Here is a 22,832-nt window from a genome sequence, read left to right as displayed (position 1 = left end):
GAGAAATCAGGCGAGTACAAAGACGTAATTATTACAAAAGATAAAATAAGTAGTATGAATGGCGCATAGATTTAATGAGTGACAAAATTACACAATGAGACTGGTTGGAAGTCAATAATCACATGACAGGTAGAAGGGGTGGTGAAGGTGAGATATATGTTGTATGTTTTGTATGTAACATGTAATGTTATATTGAGTGTATATTGTTTTGTAATGTATTGATATTTATAATAAAATAAAATAAAATTACAATTTAAAAAGAGAATCATTCAACTGAAAGGCTGGGTATGGATACTCAAAATTAGAACAAAATGTAGATTATGAGGACTGAGGGCTGAACTGGATTGCAAGAAGAATTTTATGGAGATCACAAGCCAGCACAGCAGCATCCAAATTCAATCATCAAGTCTTGCTGAGCTTGTGCAAAACCTCTCTCTCTCTCCATCAGGGTGGAGGGCCCTGTGAATCCATTATTCAGGCACAGCCATACCGCACACACTTAAAACTGGTTTGATTGAAAGAGGCTTAGCACCGCTCATCCCAAGGCGGGACTGGAGAAACCTTTTTACCGCAGTCTGTCAGAGGCGGCATGCCAGCCATGGGTGGGATCAGAACGAGAGCAGAGTCTGCAGTTTTTCTAAGACAGAACTCCTGAAGAACTGGAGAATGCTGGGAACTGTAGTTTCCTCTTTGAGCTCTTTCGCAGAGCCACAACACGGTTGATTGGGCGGTACATAAAATGCCAAAAATAAACAAACTACCATTTCCTTTGACAGGTTGGCAGAGGGAAGTTTTAAATAGGAACTTTAAATGCCATCTTGTAGAAGTACTGCTATCAATTCCTATTGGCAGTGTTTAGACAGCCAAGTCTCCCAGGTTTTGTTAGGTGTTCTTGTAAGTAGCATTGAGAAGGGTTTAACAAACAAGCAATGCCCAAATGCCAGTGGCTGTTAAGGACAGTAGCATTGTGGGTAATTGTTGACTCCTGTAAGAGACCTGCCACAGCAGAGGGCCATTCCTTTAGTGATGGGACTCTTGAGAGTCCCATGGACTGCAAGAAGATCAAACCGATCCATTCTTAAGGAAATCAGCCCTGAGTGCTCACTGGAAGGACAGATCCTGAAGCTGAGGCTCCAATACTTTGGCCACCTCATGAGAAGAGAAGACTCCCTGGAAAAGACCCTGATGTTGGGAAAGATGGAGGGCACAAGGAGAAGGGGACGACATAGGACGAGATGGTTGGACAGTGTTCTCGAAGCTACCAGCATGAGTTTGACCAAACTGTGGGAGGCAGTGGAAGACAGAAGTGCCTGGCGTGCTCTGGTCCATGGGGTCACGAAGAGTCGGACACGACTAAACAACAACAAGACAGTGTATTCTCCCATTTCCTGATCAGGAACTTTTTCCAGTAGAGGGGTCATATCTCCTTCTCAGCAATCTTCTGGGAGCCGCATGCCAGTGGTGGGTTGAACCAGAGGCAAGAGGAGGCAGGGCAATTGTGCGATTTCTACCTCTATACCAGCAGTCCTGCCTTTGCCTGCCCGTGCAAACCCACCTCTATCCTGGCAAGTAAGAAGCATAATTTGAGTTCAAGGACGCATTCCAGCCTGGCAAAAAACACTTATGGAATCATAGAACTGTAGAGTAAAAAGGGACCCCAAGGGTCATCTAGTCCAACCCCCTGCAATGCAAGAATCTCAACTGAAGTAACCATGAAAAAAACTCCCATGAGGGAGAGTCCACCACCAGAGTCCGAGGGAATCTGTTCAACTGTTGAACAGTTATTACTGCCAGAAAGTTCTTCCTGATGTTTCTTATAACTTGAAGACATTGGTTCAGGGCCTACCCTCCTACGTGAGGAGGGTGCAAAACACAACGGGTGAGGGGTTTGGCTTAGGAGGGCCTGTGGCCTAGAGTGAGTCCCAAGGGCCAGACAGAGAGGCTATATTTCCCTACTGAACAGGATTGTGATTATCCATCCCTTCCTCTCCATCCCTCCTTTTTTTACCTCAGCTATTCCAGCCGCCTTCTCTTATCACACCTCAGTTCCCTCACAACTCCACTGCAAATTATCCACTCAAACACCAAGCGAATGCTCAGCTTCAGCACTCATCTAATCCATGGCCAGACCCCCTCCCCAGATTTTTGCCCTTATTTCTCAGTCATTTGTACCTGGACCATCAGTTGTTCAGGAATCCCATTTCTACGTGCCCAAAGGCCTATTAAATTATTCTGCCAGGTTTTGTTCTTGATTTCCGTTGCCTTGATTCAAGGAGTTCCTTGGGATGCAATTGTGGTGTTATGCTCCTTCTTCAGTCAAAGTGTTTATGTAGCACTAACTTTTCCATTAAAAACCCTTATTTAAATTTTGTCTGGAGAGTATGGTTTGGATTAAATCCAAGTACATTAATCAGTGGTGTACTGGTAAATAATTGAAGCACAGGAACTCTTCATAACTATGGATTCCCTTAGGTTTTCAGCAAGATTGAAGGCAAGAACATGTTTGAGGCAGGAGAGAAGGTCTTTTCAGCTCCAGAGGCCAAATCATTATAAGGATTGGTCTTGCAGGCCAAATCTGACAGGTGTATTACTACAAAGGTTGGCTACATGAGTGTGAGAGGGAAAATTTCTAGGCCACTTCTTGTCATCTTAGCCACAATATCCACTACTTATCAATTCACACAGCATTATTCTTAACAAAACTGAATTGCTTTTGAGAAGATGTCTTCTGAGCACACTTGCCTATCTAAGCACACTTGTTTGGAAGTCAAGCCCCAATTAAATCAATAGCCCATTTCACATACAACGCTAAGCCATGATTTAACATTGAAAGAAGAAACCACAGGAAAACTGGGCTGGCACACTCCTCCATCCATAGCATGGCTGTGAGAAGATTGGAAACTTCTACTTCTGTTTTAAATTAAGCACAGTTTAGCGTTATGTCCAGACCCTAAACTGTGGTTAATCCAATCTACAGACAGAGAAACAAACCAGCTTTGTAAAACATGTTTTGAAGCTGTCTTGTTTCCACTAAACATGGCAAAGTCTAACCACAGCTTGTCAGGGTTTGGACACTACAGCAAACTGCGGTTAGTCTAAAAAAGAACCGGAAGTTTCCAAATTCCTCCTTGGGGCAGCACTGGAGGAGCACTGCAAACACAAGGTCTTCTGTGGCTCATTCTCTTAATAATATCCCATAGGGCAGAGGTAACCAATGAGATGCCCTCCGGACAGGGGTGGACTCTGGTGATATGGCACCCTCAGCGACGACAAAATTTGGTGCCCCCTCCCAATATTTATTATTTTCATGTGTCATCCCTCTTGCCTTCTGTTCTGCAAATGCTCTCAAGTGCACTGGGTCATAGTTGCAGCAACTCAATCGCCCATCTAACCAAGGCCCGTATAAATATAGGTGTTGCTGTTGTTGTTTGGCAGCCCCTCAGCTCAGCACCCTGTGAGGGGAGCATCCTACACCATTATAAATCCTGTGCCACTCCAGATGTTATTGGCCAATGTTCAACACAAAAGCAATAGCACAAGCCTAACACAGCTGGCAAGACTTACTTCCAAATATAAAAGGTTAGACATCAGTCTGCTAAGATTTGAAGGGTATTTGCACATGCATTAACTATAGTGCTTAGTGCCCAATGCCCTACATAACAAATTGAAAGGTTTGTTCAAGTGAGGACCCCAAAATCCACCTCTCATCCTACAATGCCCAATATATTACCCATGGCTTTTCTGTTTATATAAAGTCCAGAAAGCATGTGGCCAGACTGAGTGGCTGCCGCATCTCCATCAACTACTCAATCCTTGGCTACTCAAAGTCTGAACACCTTTCAGAGATGATATGCTAAGTTTTATCTGAACCAAATTTGGCGGCTGCAGGCAAGGCAATAAGGAGGATAGTTTTTCACTTGGCAATCTGATGCGTGTAACATTACAAAGGCACGTGCGCGCACACATTTCGTCCTACTGTCAGCATGCTAAGCAAGTTCCCGTACTCTGCTAAGCCCTCGAGACAGAATGAGCTCAACATGTAGGCAGATATATAAAATAAGTATGAGATCACATCAGCTTTGTATCAGGGTTTAACAGAAGTGACTCAGAATATTTATATGGATCCAATCACCGAAGAACAGCAAATTAAGCACACAAACACACACACACAAACAAAACTACACATACACTAACCAATATTTTTGGCACAGATATTGTTCAGCGAGAGAGAAAATTGCAAAGACCTAAGAATCAGCATTTTCATCACCACCTTGCAGATGAGGACTTAAAACTGCCGTCATCGCTATCCCTGCTACGCTTTCAGTGGTGCTCAAACTATCAAACAGGTAACAGGAGAAAACTAAACATTAAAGGCTGAAGGGGAAAACTTTTTATTTTATTTTACTAAACACTGTTTAATTTAGACCCTCCACACAATCCATTCATTTAGCCTTATAATGGAGCAGGAGGGAGAATCACAACTTCCACTTCAATGGCACAGCTAACGAACATTTTGCAATGATGCATTAGTATCAGCAGCAAAACTGTTCTGCACTCAACCAGCCATAAAAGAAACTGGGTTGTTGTTTTTTAAAACAATCAGATCCTCAATACCGCTATTTGGGACCCAGCATTTCAGCTACCATTGCCTGACCTGCACTCATCCAAATCTCGTATGCATCCCTGTGACATCTTCTGTCCCAAAGTGCTTTTCTTACATGCTAATGAACTGAACCTGGCAAAAACCCTGGAGACAAGGGAGCTGTGTCTGTCTATTTGTTTGTTTGTTTTGCTGCAGATGGTGAAGCCTAGACAATAGGAGGCCAGAGCCTTCACTCCTGCCCAGGAGACTCTATGGAGAAGCAAGAGCACATCATAGCCAAGCTTTCTGTTAGCACAGGAGCCAAGAAGCAGGAATTCCTAAATGACAGGCTGGTACCACGAACAGAACAGCTCGTGCTGCTGTGTACTGGGTGGGGGTGAAAGTGTCACAAGAGGCACAGGTAACACAATGACTGCACCTCTGTGCTAACTGAGCACAGACACCTGGTCCCATACTTATAACTATTTTTTTCTGAGCTATACTCTCCCAAAAAATATGCGTTGAAAAATGTGGGGTGGGGGGTTTTCCTTAACCACCCAGATTGCTAGCATGGCTGGGCTGTTATTATGGGTTAACTTTAACCTACGTAGCGTGACTTCTGTTAAGCGAGTTGTAAGTCAAGAGGACAGGTGTCAGGTTGCAAGACAGGATCAACAGGCCTCAAACAAAGCCAAAATCCCACAGGTGGGTTCCCCCTTGGACTGATCTCTAAGCTTCTTGCTATTTCCAATGCACAGAGAGAGAGAGGTAAGTGGATTTAAAGAAAACTTACCATTCAGTCCATTAGGGATGCTCCGGTGGTGAAGCGGTGCAGAGAGGTCATCCATCGACCTGCGGATAGCTCCGGCCTTGTTCTCAACAGGCTTGTGATGGTGAAGATGGTGGTGATGGTCTGGGCTCCCTGCGCTGCCAGTGCTGGAGGTACTGCTCCCATCTCCAACATCCCTGGTTCCAGAGCCCCCGTTCAGGTTGGTGAGGCTGGCTTGGCTGTCTATCGAACTCCGAGAGCCCGCTCCGTTCCTTTCCTCATCCAACATCAGGACAATCTCCTTCAGCTCCATGTTCTCCCTCATGAGGGAGTCCTGCTTTGCCTCCAGCTCCTTCAGCTTTTGCTGGTACATCCCCACCTCCTTCCACATCACGCCGGCCGTGTGCCTCCCAAACCTCTGCCATTCCCTGGACAGCTTTTTCCCTTTCTGCCGGTCATCATCCAGAAAGCAGCAGAGCTCCCTCAGTTCATGGTTGTCGTCCTGGAGCTTTTGGTTCACTTCCTTCAGCCCCCTGATCTCGTGCAAATGAATCTGGAGCCTCTGGTTCACGTCCTTGATCAAGTTGCCGTGCTCCACCATCAAGTTCATCTTTTCGCTCTCCAGTTTCTTCAGCCTCTTCACCAGTTCTTCCTTGCTGCACCTCAACATGTCCTCTTCCGTCACTTTGCTCAGGTCTTCCTTGGACCCTTCCACAGAATTCTTTGCCATGTTTGTACAGAGCCACTTCTACTTTTACTCCTTTAAGAAAACCGCCCTTCACAAAAATTAAATAAAATTGTTTTTAATTTTTTTTAAAAAAAAATCCTTCAGGTCAAAATGTTTTTTAATGCAACATCTTGGAGGGTTTCTTTTTTTAAAAACAAAAACACCACAAACACACACAAAACCCCAGTTCACTATAATTCTTCAGGGAAGAGCACAACAAGGAAGAAGAGCAAATCCACTCATTTCTGTAAATCGCATTCTCCTGCCTACAACTCCCATGCCTTAAAATTCGACGCCAAAAAAATAAAAAAGCCACACAACCCAAATTAAAAAAGGATCAGCTCCGAAAGCTCTGTAGCTATTTTTTTCTCTCCAAGTGAAGCAATCAACTTACCAGAGGTTAATCAAAACCACAGCAAGCCGCGCGGGGGGGGGGGGCAGTTGTTGGCTCGTAGATCAACCTGCTTTAGGTCTTTGCCCGTTTCACTTGCTCCAACATCGCTGCCACCTCGATCCCCCGCTGCAAAATAAAACAAAAAAAATCTTGCGCTAGGGGCACTGAGCGCGCACCCTCGGCGATCCAGCCTCCTAGGAGCCCGCAGCAGCTTGGAGAGTTATAACAAAACGAAACAATACTGGTTAAAAATTAAGAAGCAGATCCCTTCGCCTTCGTTTTCTTCGCTTTCAGTTCCGAGGCAGGATGATGTCAGTCCCTTCTTCTGTCTCTCTCTTTTTTTGGGGGGGGTCAAAACTGCATTTAAATTTCACGGCGAGAAGGTGATGGCGAGATGGGGCGGAGTGGAGAGCATTCCTTTAATGGAACAGGAGAGCCGGGGGAGAGGGAGAAAAAGAGCTTGAAACGAGGCGCCGCCTCCTCGAGGGGAGGAGAAAAGGAGGTGGGAGGCTCCGGGAGGAGGAAAACCTGGAATGCCGCTGGAGAAGAAGCAAGAAATAGAAAAGCGAGTGCGGCGGAGATCGAGAGAGAAAGAGAGCTCTGCAACCGCGCAGACGCCCCTCTCCCCTTGCAGCGCCCTGCTCTCAGCAGCCGCCGACCCCTGCACGGTTTTGCATGCGGGCAGATGACGGAGCCAAGCTCCTCCCGCTGCCTCGCGATGGCCCAATCCGGAGGACCCTGGGCAAAGGCGGCTTCTCCTCCCTGCCCCTAAGCCCGTGCAGGTTGCCTTCCCTTTCCGCCCCGGGGTCAGGTTACCGGGGAGAAGCGGCGCTGCTGGCGCGCCGTAGCCAATGAGGCGGCGGCGAGGGCGCAGTTCGAAAGAGCCAGGTGCGCAAAAGGGAAAGGTAGACGCGCGGCGCGCCTCGCTTAAAGGGGCCGCGCGCGCGCCCCTCTCTCTCCCCCCCCACCCCACACAGCAACCGGGAGCATCAGCAGACAAAAGGAGGCTTCCCCCACCCTCCTGATCCTTCTTCCTCTCTCATTCTTTTCTCCTAAAAGTCACCTCTAATCCGCGCCTTCGAACCCAGAGCAGGGAAGGGATCGCAGGCAACCGTGCGCAACGGACCCAGAAAGGAGCACAACTTGGGAAATCCTCGATTTGTTGTGGCCCCAGCCTCATTTTATTTTTTCTCATTTCGTGTTAATCGGCTCGGGAATTTCTTTGGTCTGTGCAAGCAGGGAAGATAGGGGGGAGGGGGCGGTCCGTTTTGAGGACGGCGAATGGAATGGTTAAGTTTGTGGGGTGGGGATATTTTTGGGTTCAGATCGGATGGGAGAAATTGGGAGCAGTGTGGGGCTCCCAATGGGGGGGGGGCGGGGTTGTAACGCGAGGGAAAGGGGCGCGCACCCGCATCCCAGAGGAAAAAAAAACACCCAGGGGTGTCAGAAACGTGTCTCCTTTCGTGGACTTTGGTTCAGCGTCAATCTCACACGCCAAGAAGCAAAGCCAATAAAGGATTTATTATTATTTTTTTAAAAAAAACCACCCATAAATGTGTTCTGGAGCTTTTCTCTGGTTGTTTTTTTTTACATTAAAATAAATTTCCTTACATATTTCTCTTTTTCTTCTAACCAGACCCAAGTAAAGGTTTAAATACAAAAGGAAGGTACTGTGATCCTGCTGGGGTTCCTCCTTTAAAATAAATAGGCTTGGCCTGGCTGATATCCCATCCTCTGAATTCTGGGCCTGATCTAACAGGTAAACAAGACAGAGAGAGAGATCAGCCAGCATGGGCTGAAGGTGAGAAACACTCTCCCTGGTTAGAGTAGATACTTCCTATAAAGATCACAGGTTCAATCATACGTTATAGTGAAGAGTGGCTATGAGCTTGTGACTTGGAAAGTTGAAATCTGGCCAGAGCTCAGTAAGGTATGTTAAGCAAACCACTATTGGCTTATAGGGGTCCTGGGAAAAGTAAGAAACAGCCCTGGTTTGCCTTATAGGGCCATTGTAAGGAGGGTGAATGTATATGAAATGCTTTGAACACTGGAAGTGAGCTCGGTGTAGTCAGCAAAACCTTTCTTACAGGAAGTAGGCAACTTTCTGCGTCGTCCCTGAATTGCTTGACCTTGGGCTGTTTTCAGAACATTTGCACAGCATGGTCACAAGATCTGTCGTTCTGGAGCTGGTGCATTGGCTAAGAATGTGAGACGTGAACCAGGAACGCCATAGCTGCAATTCTACTTCAGTAGCTCATTAAGGCAAGTCACTGTGTCTACCGGTCCCTGTTGAGGACATTCGCTCTCACCTGCCTCAAGGGGTGTTGTAAAGGTTGCAAGGCAAAATTTAAATAAAACAGGAAAATGTGGTTTGCACAACACCTAGATCTTGGGGCACTTTATAAATTGTCGCTACATATTAGCTTCCTCCCAATCTATGTGTTGTGCAAAACATTGTTTTATTATCTTGCCTTCCAAGTATAAGGTCTCCAAGGTAGATGTTGTTGCAGTTTTGCGATCTTAGCAACTTGTACGCTGCAATACTATGCTGTCTTATTTGGGTGTTGGTCCCATTCATATAAGTTCTTACCTTGTGTCAGGCTACTGTCCCAAAACACAAGGACAGCAGCTGTCACTTGAGTGTAAGGAAGATGATCTTTGTTCAGGCTAACAGCGATAGAGGCTCAGTGGCAAGCACAAGGTCCAGAAGTCAAGATTCCAAGTTACTTGAGCAAAGCAATAGGGACATTACCAAAAGGAAGCTATGAAGATGTCAGCTGACTCGCCTCTCCCGCCAAGCTTTTTAAAGACAAGGTGGGCAAGCTCGCATACAATCTTCTCTTGCTCTACAGGCTGCAAGCACACACATGTGCTTTGTCTGGGCGGGCAGGTGCACCTGGTCAGACATGAAGGCAATGGCTGGATCTCGCCAGCAAGGCTGTGCCCTGCTCTGGGACAACTTGGTTCTATTGTCATCCCTGATCAAACAGGTTTTGCAGGGGGCTTTGAGTCCCACACAAATAACTGCAAATCCCACAAAGGGAGACAATGGTGGGATGGATGTACACACCACAGGCAACACTGCCTCTATCTTACCCGAAGAACCCTCCACCCCGCCCCACCCCTTTCCCATAGGATCATAAAATTGTAGAGTTGGAAGGGACCTCAAGGGTTAACTCGTCCAACCCCTTGCAATGCAGGAATCTCAACATCCCATTGGAAACCTGGACCTTACTACTTCTTCTTTGGCAATCACTCGTAGCTGAGTAAGATTGTCTTTCATAAACACTGTTTTAACAATGAGTCCGTAAGTGACTGTGGAGGCCAATTCTGGACCCACACGTCCTTCCACAGTGAGGACATTGGTTTCCGGATTAGAGTTGATCACGGTGTGGATTTGCCAAGCGTGCCTTCCTCTTAGCATGTTTCTCCCTTGCATCCTGAGTTTGAGTGTCTTCAAGCCCATGACACCTTTGGTAAAGGCTGTTCTCCAATTGGAGAGCTCGCAGGCAAGTGTTTCCCAATTGTTGGTGTTTATACTACATTTTTTTAAAATTGCCTTGAGACAGTCTTTAAACCTCTTTTGTTGACCATCAGCATTATGCTTTCCATTTTTAAGTTCGGAATAGAGTAGTTGCTTTGGGAAATGATCATCAGGCATCCGCACAACATGGCCAGTCCAACAAAGTTGATGTTGAAGAACCATTGCTTCAACACTGGTGATCTTTGCTTCTTCCAGTACACTGGTATTAGTTCGCCTGTCTTCCCAAGTGATGTGTAAAATTTTTCGGAGACACCATTGATGGAATCTTTCGAGGAGTTGGAGATGGCATTTATAAGTGGTCCATATTTCACAAGCACACAGTAAGGTTGGTCTTAATGTCACTAGTCAGAGTAAATTGGAGCATCACTAAAGCACAGCCTGGACACTATATGGCATGTTGGAGACAACAGAATGATTATGATTGTGATGCATGCTTATGATAAAATACATACATCCTGTTTCCACCTTTCTAAATCGGGGCTTATCTGTTGTAGACAGCAAGCTAACAAAGCCAATTCCTGTCTCTGTCTCGCAGGAAATTGCATTTTTTTTAAAAAAATAAAATATTATGTGTGCTAATTTGTGACAGGGAAATAAGGGCTGTTAATAAACAATAGACCAAACACTCACATTTGGCCGGGGGACCTTCATCAAGCTGCAAATGAAAGGGATTTTTAATGTGCATGCCACACTAAGCTTTTTATGCCCATGTAATGCAGCATCAAAGCCTATCACATTCACTGCTCTGAAGAGGACAATTTTTCTCCCCTCTGTTAATCAGGGATGAGTTTACTGAGCAACACTTAATATGACAAGAACGGAAGAAAGCTCATAGGGCTAGATTTCCCCTTTAGCATGTTTCTTTGGAATTTATGGGAGTGAATTCAGCCATGATTGGTCTCTCTGTGGCAAGACGCCGTATTCTGCGCATTTCATTTTGTACAGAAATGAAGGACTACAATTAAATGAAATATCAAATTAAACATGCATACCAAAAAAAGGGCACAATTTTGGGTCATTTCACTCACAATCCCTGGGGGATAGAACTATTGTTACTGCAGGATAGTAACATTTCCTTTTAAAATATTTGTTTTGTTTGTATCAGGATGCTGTCCTCAGGGTCTTATGATATACTCACTTGATGCTGAAGAGTTACTAAGAATTCCAAATGGCATAATTTACTGAAGGCACTGCTGTCATAATTTACATACAATATAAATGTTTGCCACATGGTTGAAAACAAATCTTTGTCCTCTACTACACCTTAATTTTTTTGTCAATTTTTTTAGCACTAGCTGTGCAGATTTGACTGTACCATAAATCCTTATTTAACTCCTAAATATTTCCATTTTTATTTTATTTTTTACTTTAACCACCCTGGCAGCTAACAATAAATATAGAATCAATTCTTTACCCTACTCGTCTTCATTTGGCCTATCCTGTATCCCCAATAACTAGATGTTATGTTGGGATGTTATATTCTGATTTTATGCTGGGAACAACCCTGAGATCCTTGGGTATAGAGTGGTATACAAAATAAATAAATAATAATAAAATAATAATAATTGGAATCGGTTTTTGTACAGTATAAGATGGATGTTAAAACATAACAAAACCAGGGACTTTCCATATAAGGTGTTTCCAAAAAGCAGGACAGAGTTTGTTTGTTCTCTGAGTTTTGCATAAGGCAAAGGAATTGCATAGTTGTAAAGGTAAAGGGACCCCTGACCATTAGGTCCAGTGGTGACTGACTCTGGGGTTGCGGCGCTCATCTCGCTTTATTGGCCGAGAGAGCCGGCTATTGCACCAGCACTATTATCTTTGAACATTAATGCCATTCTTTATGCGGCAGGCACAACAGAACATCAGCGCAACCTAATATTATCTTAATTTTTATTTCTACTTTTAATTCAGATATGGTTCGTGGGATAGCAAGCTCACATTGGATTAATGAGGCCAAAACTCGTGTCCCAGTTCTGCCACGACCCCAATGGGATTCTTTGTACATAATGCTACACCGTGGTTTGGCGCTATGTTTAGAGCACAAAGTGGGACTAGCCCAACTGAGATTTAAGCTTGCGCACTCCCTCTTGCTCCTCCCAACCTACCAGAAGGAGGACTCCAGCAGCGTTCAGTTTCATTGTCACAGATTCTACACTCGTCCTGTCATAAGAGTGGATGACCGTGGTTTAAAAGAAGCTGATCAGTTTCAAAACAAGCCAGCTTCAAATCATGGCTTGTGAAACTAAGATGTTAAACTGATCATTTATTTTGCAGTCATACCTCGGGTTGAAGTAGCTTCGGGTTAAGCATTTTCAGGCTGCACTCCGCGGTGACCCGGAAGTAACGGAGCGCGTTACTTCCAGGTTTCGGAGCTTGCGCATGCGCAGACGCTCAAAATGATGCCACACGCATGTGCAGAAGCGGCGAATCACGACCCACAGACGTGTGGACGCAGGTTGCATTCACTTCAGGATGCGAACGGGGCTTCGGAGCGGATCCTGTTCGCATCCAGAGGTACCACTGTATTTTATTTTTTGACCCACTCTCTTGTTGGTATGATATAAGTCAGAACTCTGTAAAAGTGCTGAACTTCAACTCTGGGCTGTGCATGCAGCAGAAGGAGGAAGAATGAAAGAGCATGGAAGCTCAAGTCTCACTCAGGCTCACGCCACATGATGCCAAGCCATGGTTTAGTGTTACATGCAAACCATCCCTCATGACACCCCTCCTTAAACTGAAAGCATTTAAAAGATGTAGGGCATCACCCTTTCCATCTCTGACCTTGTGTCATTCAGTGGCAAGAGCTGAAGGGGGTTTGTGAGCATGTTCACCTGATGGCGCTTATGAGCCTCCCTGTGATTGGGAACCCACAATCAGTGTTTTCCAGTACAGGAAGGTTTGTAAGCCTGTTTAACTAAGCAGGCTTAGAAGCTCCCTTCAGACCTTGCCTGTGGGATGTGATCCATGAGAGGCTGTCAAGTACAACATTCCTTGTAATGCTAGAGAAGACATGCAAGGGAATGTTTGGTCCAGCTAGTCAAAACTTCCTGTTCCTCCTGGCTGGAGCATCCTTCCTTTTGCATGTGAAAGAAGGTGGACGTGACCGAACCTGTCCAGGTAACAAAAGGATGAGTCATGCAGCACTCTCTCTTTTTTTTTCACTTCCTTCGTCGTTTGACTATCTTTTAGCTAGGACTGCTCTGCTAGCTTTCAGCTAGCAGAAGCACTGGGATTATTCCCCTATATGGGGTAGATCCACATGTACATATTTATAACTAAATCTGCCTTCAGGGATCCAACTGTGAACTGATGTAAGTAAAATTCTTTTATTGACTTTGAATAAGATTGTGGCGTCTTTATTCTTTTAAGAGGGATTCAAGGGAACTTACCAGGAACGTACAATTCAATCGGAGACAGACTGAATTGTATAATAGTGAAAGGCTCAAACGAGCCTGCAACCAGCTATCTGCTGTGCATGTAAAAAGGGGAATGTAAACACTGCTATGTAAAGGAACTTGCTAGTGCAAATTAGGAAGGATATTAATAAACAATATATCCTCTCCTGCCACCCTGCACATTCCCACATTGCCACTAAACACAGCAAGATCAAGGATGAAGGGCGCAGCACACACAGCCCCACGCCTCCTACGTGTTTTCGGTTTAATAATGTCTAATAATGGAATCTGTCACCCTTTCATTTCCAATTCCCCATTTGTAAAACAGAGTAATATTGTAACCCACGGTTGTTGTGACAGCAAATGCAACAAAGGCCAAAAAGAAACATTTGCAAATCAAAAGTGCTATACGAGTAATCAGGACTAGCCTTGGTCATTACTGAAAACATTATTAACTGGTGCAATCAAATAAAATTAATTAAGGTTTCAACTGCATTTGTCCAAGACCCTTTGCAAAGGGACCACAGAGCACTGAGGGCACAGTTGCAAAGCATGTTTACATCCCTCTTGATTCAGGCTTTGTTGCTTTATTCAAAGAACAGATAGCTCATTATCTCCATTAAATAACCACAAAAGTGTCACCTCACTAGAGCATTTATGGTGCGGCATCAATCACTTTAATAATTTGTGTTCATTGGTTAGTCAAGGCAATAAAAAGGTTTTTCAACACGACCCCATTAACTCAGTCACATTGAGTTAAATAGGACTTCCTCCCATGTAAGTGGGGATAGGATGGGAGTCTTACAGTGCGCTCCTGTGCATGTCTTTGCAGAAGTAAATCCCACTGAGTAAAATAGAATTTACTCCCCAATTAGAATCCGCTTTCCCTCATAGGATAGATACCAGATTGCATTTTGTATCCCTGTTCCTGAACCTCCCTTGGAACTCAGTCTGGTTAAACACACCCCTTAATGCAAGCCGTATCGTCATCAGCAGAACAAATCCCAGCAAATATTTTTTTAGGCTTCAAGAATGATAATGTCAGCATTTAGAGTAACTGCACACACACAATAAGATGAAAGCAACTGTGGAAAGCCTTTATAGGCTAAGCACTGGGTTTTTCTCAAAATAAAATAAAATAATGTATTAGCAGGTGTTTTTTAAACAATGTTCCACATCAATTAAGATTTAGAATTCCAAGCTGCACCTTAACAGGACCAAATTCTTACCAAAAACATTCCCTCTGCAGGACAAAATGGGTATTGCAAACATGCAAACTCTTCCAAGATTAATGCTCTTAAGTTACCGGTATTTATCTGTTCAGTTATTTATTTATTTTATAGAGCAGGAAGATTGGTGGTGTTATATCCAGACCTCTCTTCTCTATTTGATGGACTGTGTCACCTTCCAGACTCCACTGCTTTCAGCACACCAAAAACATGCTAAGCCCCACAGTCTCTTGTTCTTATATTTATTTAGCTATAATTTATTCATCATACATTTCTCATATTATATATTGAAGAAAAAATCACAGCACGTTGGGTTTCATCCAGGCACTAGATAAATTAGCTTCACAATGTAATGACACCTGTGCATTATGTATCTTCTTAATATTTGCAGTGTTACCTTAAAAAAATACCCTAAACCTCAAAAGGAAGAAATGTGTGTGTTTAGTAATATTTTTATTGAGGTTTTCAGTATTGCAATAAAATATATAAAAAAGGAAACCAGATACAAAGTAAGACAAAACAAACAAACAAATATCTCTTTGGCGATCACTTGTAGCTGAGTAAGATTGTCTTCCATAAACACGGTTTTAACAATGAGTCCGTAAGTGACTGTGGAGGCCAATTCTGGATCCACATGTCCTTCCACAGTGAGGACATTGGTTTCCAGGCAGGAGTTGATCACAGTGTGGATTTGCCAAGCATGCCTTCCTCCTAGCACGTTTCTCCCTTGCGTCCTGAGTTCAAGCGTCTTCAAAGCCCATGATACCTTTGGTAAAGGCTGTTCTCCAACTGGAGCGCTCACAGTCAAGTGTTTCCCAGTTGTCAGTGTTTATACTACATTTTTTTAGATTTCCCTTGAGACAGTCTTTAAAACTCTTTTGTTGACCACCAGCATTACGCTTTCCATTTTTAAGTTCGGAATAGAGTAGCTGCTTTGGAAAAGGATCATCAGGCATCCGCAAAACATGACCAATCCAACAATGTTGATGAATCATTGTTTCAACACTGGTGATCTTTGCTTCTTCCAGTACACTGGTATTAGTTCGCCTGTCTTCCCAAGTAATGTGTAAAAAATTTTGGAGACACCGTTGATGGAATCTTTCAAGGAATTGGTAATAAGGACAAACTGAAATGGCAAAAACTACAAGAGTCATGCTGCAGACATACACCTAGATATCATTTAGATGCTATCCCCTCTTTACCCACGTAGAAATGTGTGAAACAGAAACCAAGATGGTGCCCTGCTGATGGTTTGGACCATAACTCCCATGAGCTTCTGCCAGCATGACCCAATGTCAAGCATGGAGAAAGCTGTCGTCTGCTGGGCACCAAGCTGACTACCCCTTAATCTCCTAAAATTCAGGTCAGTGGAGCAATATCCTGCTATGCCACTGCATACAAACGCAGACTGTGATACACCACATTCCTAATCTAACCCAGACTCACTCGCTGGTGAGTGGGCTTGCACGTTCCTATGACTCTTGTGAGCAAAGCCACCAGGAGTCTCGTACTCCCAGCAGTCACCCAAGGCGGTAAGGTCAGAGGGGAGGAGCTAGACAAAGAATGATCCAAGACAGGCACCCCCAAACTCGGCCCTCCAGATGTTTTGGGACTACAACTCCCATCATCCCTAGCTAAAAGGACCAGTGGTGAGGGGTGATGGGAATTATAGTCCCAAAACACCTGGAGGGCTGAGTTTGGGGGTGCCTGATCCAAGAAGTCCTCAATGGCAGAACAGGTGGAAGATAACAAGCAGTATGTTACAACGGCTGTGAAGGCAGATGAAGGCTGCAGCCGATAAGAATCTACCGGTCGTGGTGGTACTCATGCTATGGGAATAGAGCCTTACTGCAAAGACTGTGTGTTGGTCACCGTGCACTGATCTCCACACATAAAACACATTCACGCACAGGCGTCTTCCAAAAACCCATCCCAAACCCAAACCCCAAAAGTCCCATGGCAGTCAGCAAATGGTAACGGGGGCAGGACCATAAAATCTGGAAGCCCCTGGTCATGAACTGCCACATGGGCGGTGGATACAGATTCAGTCGCTCTGACTCAAGGAACGAGGCAGTTGAACAGCTTGGCAGGTGTATCCATGACTGAACAGCTCTATTTAGGATCCACCCCAAAAAGGGGGAGGGGCTAGAAAAGTTGCCCTAAACATAGCCTGTCTCCCCTTTCCTCTGACTGGATCACCACACCACGCCCAGTGGAGTCACCACCCAGCGGTCGTAAACCCTCACCGTGATCAACTCCTGCCCGGAAACCTATGTCCCCACTGTGGAAGGACGTGTGGATCCAGAATTGGCCTCCACAGTCATTTACGGACTCACTGTTAAAACCGTGTTCATGGAAGACAATCTTACTCAGCTACCAGTGATTGCCAAAGAAGAAGAAGAATCTACCCAGAAGAGATTGATACCATTGCTTCAAGCCTGATTAAACCAGTGGTGGAGAGACTCAGGGTCCATGTGTAGCCCTCCAGGCCTCTCTACCAAGCTCTCAGTCCCCTCCCTTTCTATGCGTTCCCCCTCACTGGCCCTGCCAACGAGTACTTGAACTGTGATAATACGTCTTGCTGCCAGCTAAATCTTATGTGCACATTAATATCAGAACGTAGATAGGTAATAATCAGTGCAGATGCAGCTAAGGTTAGATTGTTTATTGGTCCAAAATGTAAACGTGAACGGGCATTTACATTTGGAGCAATCCAGAACTCCTTATCACATGCTGATATTTGCTGCAAATAATTAAACTTTTGTACCTCCTTATGTCTCGTATTCAAGCTCTAGTGATCTGTGAACCATCCAGGGAATAGAAGCTTTGAGAATGCCAGCATATTGTCTGATGAGGAAACCAGACAGAGACAGTATGACAGGCGTGCATTCAAACCAAAACAGAACCAGCAGGTCTTCTTTTTAGGTCCTGCATCAAGTACTTTCCCGTATGAATGTATAAAATTACTCAGCTCTGCCTAAAATGATATAAGGCTAGTAGGCATAGCAATAAATTATTTTCATCCAATAGTGCTAAATGTCAGGAATGCCTACAGAGCACTGAAGAGCTCTGAGTAAGAACTGGATACTGTTCCACATCACGTTATGAAAAGAATCTCTATTCCCCCACCCACCCCCCAAAAAATCCCAATTCTTTACAAAACAAGAAGAAGACATTCCACCAAAAAAAGCAGGCCATCACCAATGACAACTCACAGGTGAAGCAATCCTACTAAGACAATTAACTCCAATGTGAAATGGTAATTACAGAAGATTATAGACAAATAGATAGATAGATAGATAGATAGATAGATAGATAGATAGATCCCCAAGCAGCACTACAACCACTTCCTTTTTTCCCAGGGTTCATTGAACTGGTCATGTTGTGCGGATGCCTGATTATTGTCTTCCAAAGCAACTACCATACTCTATTCTGAATTTAACAATGGAAAGTGTAATGCTGGTGGTCAACAAAAGAGGTTTAAAAACTGACAACTGGGAAACACTGGCCTGCGAGGGCTCCAATTGGAAAACAGCCTTTACCAAAGATGTCATGGGCTTTGAAGACACTCAAACTCAGGTCAAAAGGGAGAAACAAGCTTAGAGGAACCCTCACTGTGATCAACTCCCACCCGGAAACCTATGTCCCCACTATGGAACAACATGTGGATCCAGAATTGGCCTCCACAGTCACTTACGGACTCACTGTTAAAACAGTGTTCATGGAAGATAATCTTACTCAGCTATGAGTGATCGCCAAAGAAGAAGCCAGCATAAGATCTTGAGATCTGCAAGAAAGACTCTTCTCATGGTCTTACTACCAGAATAAGGCTTAATCCCCACCCCTGGTGTAGTTGGGGAGTATAGCTCTAGGACTTGCTCTAGAGGAGGAAGAATGGCACCATCTTCTGCAGCAGCTGCAGCAGCAGCAGCAGCAGCAGGGAGCCATCTTGCTCTGGGTGATAATGATGCTTTCAAGTTTTCTTATTGTTGTGCTAGATGAGCATAAAGGAAGTCAAAGGAAAAATACTCTGGCAGAGCCTAGATACTTCTCTCCTTTGTATGGGTGCTTTCTTCACACTAGCAGTTCAAACGGTACCACTTCTTTATAAGAATGTGTGCAGTTCTAATTAAAAGCTAAAGGTTGCATATTTTGTTAAAGCCCAATGCTTTTTACAAGCTGAATTTATTCTGTAGGCATCTATTCTATGACTGCCGGCTAATCCTAAGAAACTGGGCATTATGCTATGTAGTGTTGCTTGAGGAAGAGTTTACGTCCAGGTGGTGTTGAAACAACTTCACTTTAAATCAGTGCAACGCACTCATGGCTAAATTTCTTTAAAACACCACATATCATGTCTTCTTTAGACGTTGGCTCACATCTTTTTGCTACTAACACACCAGACATCTGCTACTGAGGGGAAACTGCACCTCTCAAGGGACCAGTGTAATGATGACATACGAGTCTTTCGTTTCGAAGCTCCTGGTTCAAATCCAGGCAAACCTGGCAGTGACTGAATACTCTTATCATCTGACAGCTGTTAACTAGCCAAATGAAATGAGTTAGTGCTTTCAGTCCATGGAGGACAGATGTCGGCACCAGAATAACCTCTACCGACACCATGAGAAATTCAATTAGCAGGCTCATCCAGAGAGTGCACAAACCTGGCAAATGGTGGCATGTATTTTGCCTGACCTCTCTGCTGGAGTGGGGCTGCTCCCTGCTCATGTTTATGAATTGTTTCTATTTCAGGAGATAACTGTCCATAACAGAAAATTAAGGATGGAGTTGCGTTTCCTTTCTTGTGTGCAAAGGCAGAAATGCATCTCCAAACTAGCATCAGTTGGCTATACATTCAGTTTCAAAACAATATGGGAATTTGAGAAAAGGGGACTTGTGAATTATTCCATGAAGGCAGCAAAGAATGACAGTGGCTCTGCTTCGAAAAGAAAATGAGAGGACCCCCATGCAGCTGGACTCTGAAAGTACTGCTATGATTGTTGTTGTCCTTGTAATTTTCCCTCCTGGTTGTTGGGATTTTTGTTTGTTTGTTTGACCTGCAGTTGTCTTATTCCAATTATAGTTGTGCGTGGTTTTTTTATTGCTGATTGCAGTATTGTTAGCCACCTTGGAGGCCTTCAGGCAGAAAGATGGCCTGCATATTAAATGAACAAAATAAACGCTGCTCCCCTGACCGGGCAAGCGAGAAAAGCCCGACTCCTGGAATGCATGCCAGGGCTGGTCAGTGCTGAGGCTTCATACAATGCTTGTCAGTTTCAATGCTGGACTCATAAAAAAGCTCTCTGGTCCCTGAGCCCTTGCAGCCTATAGTAGCTCCGTAGGATAAACCTCAACTTCCCAGCCCTGGAGTCCATGACAATATGACTGGTGGTCAAAACACAGCCATGGTTGAAACAAAAGCCCCACTAGATGGAGCCCAAATAAAACCTCTCCTCTCTTTTGAAGTCTTACTTTCTTCTCAGTGAAGGCAGAGCTTTCCTATGGTGAAATGTAGGTCAGGGGTACTCTTTTCTGGGCAGAGCACGCCACAGGCAATTAATACTAGGAATATTTGGACAGCTAATGAATATGTTAATTTCGCTTCAGTCTTTAGCCTCCCGCTTGTTAATTTATTGGCACAGCCAGCCTTTAAACCTGTCTTCTTTGGCCAGTAGATATCAATGTTTTCCTTTCCCCCTCCCACAACTTCCCGGCATATACCTCTGAATAACTGCTGAAAACAATGTCTCTGAGGGAGCGTACAAGGTTTGATGGATGGTATTTAAGAGCTGGCTTGCCCTGTGCTGGATGAAAGCAATTCATGATATAAGGGCTGACATCAGATCTCTCACACGCACACAGCTGTGGAAGAGATATCTCCTATTTGTCACAAGAATAATGTCAAAGAGCTCAAAGGCAACTCTTAAATCACCAAGCGCTGGAAAACAAGGAGAGACAGCTAGGCCTTTCCACAGAAAGATCAAAGAGCCATGGAGATACAGTGGTCATTTATAGAGGGCCCCACTTTCATCCACTTTTGTGTGTGACTAACGTTATGATCTTTGTCCCTGAGGAGGAGTTCAAATGTGAAGCAGGATAAGTAGATCAAGTCAACAGGTTAGTCCAAATAGGGCAAGGTGGGTGAAATATAGTCCAAATGCTGGCATCACTGCACAAAGTGAAAGAGGTCTCTGGCTGAATCATTGGTGGAATCAGGTTTCGTAGGCTGGATAAGGCCTTTTTTTCTTGCAGACTGCACCATCTCTGAGTTAGGGAGCAGTTTGTTCCTCCATAGGATGCTGAAGACCTTTAATCTGGGAATAACCTGCTCAAATGGGACGTGGGTGGCCCTGTGGGTTAAACCACAGAGCCTAGGTCTTGCTGATCAGAAGGTCGCGGTTCGAATCCCCGCGACGGGGTGAGCTCCCATTGCTCCGTCCCAGCTCCTGCCAACCTAGCAGTTCAAAAGCAAGTCAAAGTGCAAATAGATAAATAGGTACCGCTCCAGTGGGAAGCTAAATGGCGTTTACGTGCACTGCTCTGGTTCGCCAGAAGCAGCTTAGTCATGCTGGCCACATGACCCGGAAGCTGTATGCCGGCTCCCTCGGCCAATAAAGCGAGATGAGCGCCGCAACCCCAGAGTCGTCAACAACTGGACCTAATGGTCAGGGGTCCCTTTACCTTAACCTGCTCAAATCTTCTTCCCTGCAAACCCCATTGATGTGGATGAAGGCACTGCAAGAGCACAGCATATGGGGCTTGAGAATAATTTCCCAATGGACTGTATCCATTGCTGTTTCCTTCCACTGTTTTTAGTTGCACTTGGATGTCGTCTGAAGGAAGCTGGGGCAGAGATGCAGAGAAGTGGTAGACAGAAAGGCCGCCAAATAGGTGGGAACGTAAACTGCCTTGAGGTTTTGCAATCAAGCAGTGTATAAATTTTACGAAATAAATAGTCCTGAGAATCAGACAGATAAGTTTCACTCAATCAAGGAACTAAAAGGGGATCTTGGAAATCAAGTCCAGCTGCCTGCTCAGTGCAAAATATCCAGGGGCAAATGAACACTCACCATCTTCTTAAATTCACCCAGAAAGCCCAAAGCACACTAGCTGCTTATGCAGTTTGCACAACTTCTGGTGGGGTGCATGTCGTGATTCCACTTTTGGTCCCCACCCTGCACTCAGCTCCCACCTGTGGCTCCTAGAAGCTGTCAGTATGTGACAGTGGCTGCACTGTCACATGGCTTCGACTCGACAGGTGAGGGTAGAGCATCCAATGGATCTCAAATGCTCAATGAGGGACTTCCCCTGCAAGCTGCAGCAGATAGAGCGGAAGAGACCAATAGTGGGTCCACTGGCCAAGAAGGGGGTTTCTGCACATGCTGTATGGAAGTGAGGAGCAGATGGGGCTTGTCAACCTGGGAAGGTAGCCCATCCAGGAGAAGGAAAACTGTGATCCAAACTTCTGCCGCCTTGTGGGATAGCTTCAGGAGAAGAAAAGGCTAAGGCATGGGTATGCAAACTGAGGCGGATTCTAAATCTGGTCCAAGGAAGCTCCAGGAATCAGTGTGTTTTTACATGAGTAGAATGTGTCCTTTTATTTAAAATGCATCTCTGGGTTATTTGTGGGGCATAGGAATTCAGGTTAAGTACTTAATTCGTTCTGGAGGTCCGTTCTTAACCTGAAACTGTTCTTAACCTGAAGCACCACTTTAGCTAATGGGGCCTCCTGCTGCCACCGCGCCGCCAGAGCCCGATTTCTGTTCTCATCCTGAAGCAAAGTTCTTAACCTGAAGCACTATTTCTGGGTTAGTGGAGTCTGTAACCTGAAGCGTATGTAACCCGAGGTACCATTGTATAATTTTCTTCAAAATATAGTCCGGCCCCCCACGAGGTCTGAGGGACAGTGGACCGGCCCCCTGCTGAAAAAGTTTGCTGACCCCTGGGCTAAGGAATAAGCCCTACACAAATCTGGAGTGGAGTCGTCTTGGAAACTGCTGCAGCCAAACTGGTGCCAAACATATTGCATTGCTTTCCTTTGGACCATATCAGTGAAGCTGAGTGGGGAGTCTTGTCATCTGCGCAGCCCAGGACCTCCATACACACAGCCTAGGCTTGTGCACCTAGGTGCTGCTAATGGGGCGGTTTGACTTCACCCCTGGAGGCGCACTCCATTGTCTCTTCAGACA

At 44.8% G+C, this 22,832-nt stretch overlaps 2 protein-coding genes across 9 annotated transcripts in view; both read right to left on the bottom strand.

The window, feature by feature from the left end:
- The window catches only part of CCDC85C (coiled-coil domain containing 85C), a 183,438-nt gene extending 176,173 nt beyond the window's left edge, over window positions 1-7,265 (bottom strand). For 2 of the 8 annotated variants that reach the window (XR_014529631.1, XM_083519713.1), the window contains exons 1-2: window positions 6,473-7,261; window positions 5,376-6,127 (exon numbers count right to left, since the gene is read on the bottom strand). Coding sequence is in view for 4 of the 8 variants with exons in the window: in XM_083519713.1 (XP_083375839.1) it covers window positions 5,376-6,081 (706 nt within the window). In the remaining 4 variants the exon portion in view is untranslated. Of the gene's footprint in view, window positions 1-5,375 lie in introns of all 8 variants that reach the window. The other 6 variants (XR_014529632.1, XM_083519715.1, XR_014529633.1 and 3 more) reach the window with 3 other exon arrangements.
- The window catches only part of LOC310714064 (cholesterol 24-hydroxylase-like), a 168,034-nt gene that overhangs the window by 59,526 nt on the left and 85,676 nt on the right, over window positions 1-22,832 (bottom strand). The gene's annotated exons all lie outside the window — the stretch shown is intronic.

The sequence above is a fragment of the Podarcis liolepis genome, assembly GCF_965112155.1.
Source record: "Podarcis liolepis genome assembly, chromosome: 1".
Classification (NCBI taxonomy): Eukaryota; Metazoa; Chordata; class Lepidosauria; order Squamata; family Lacertidae; genus Podarcis; species Podarcis liolepis.
Note: the sequence above shows the minus strand (reverse complement) of the source record. Positions and strands in the feature narration are given on the sequence as shown.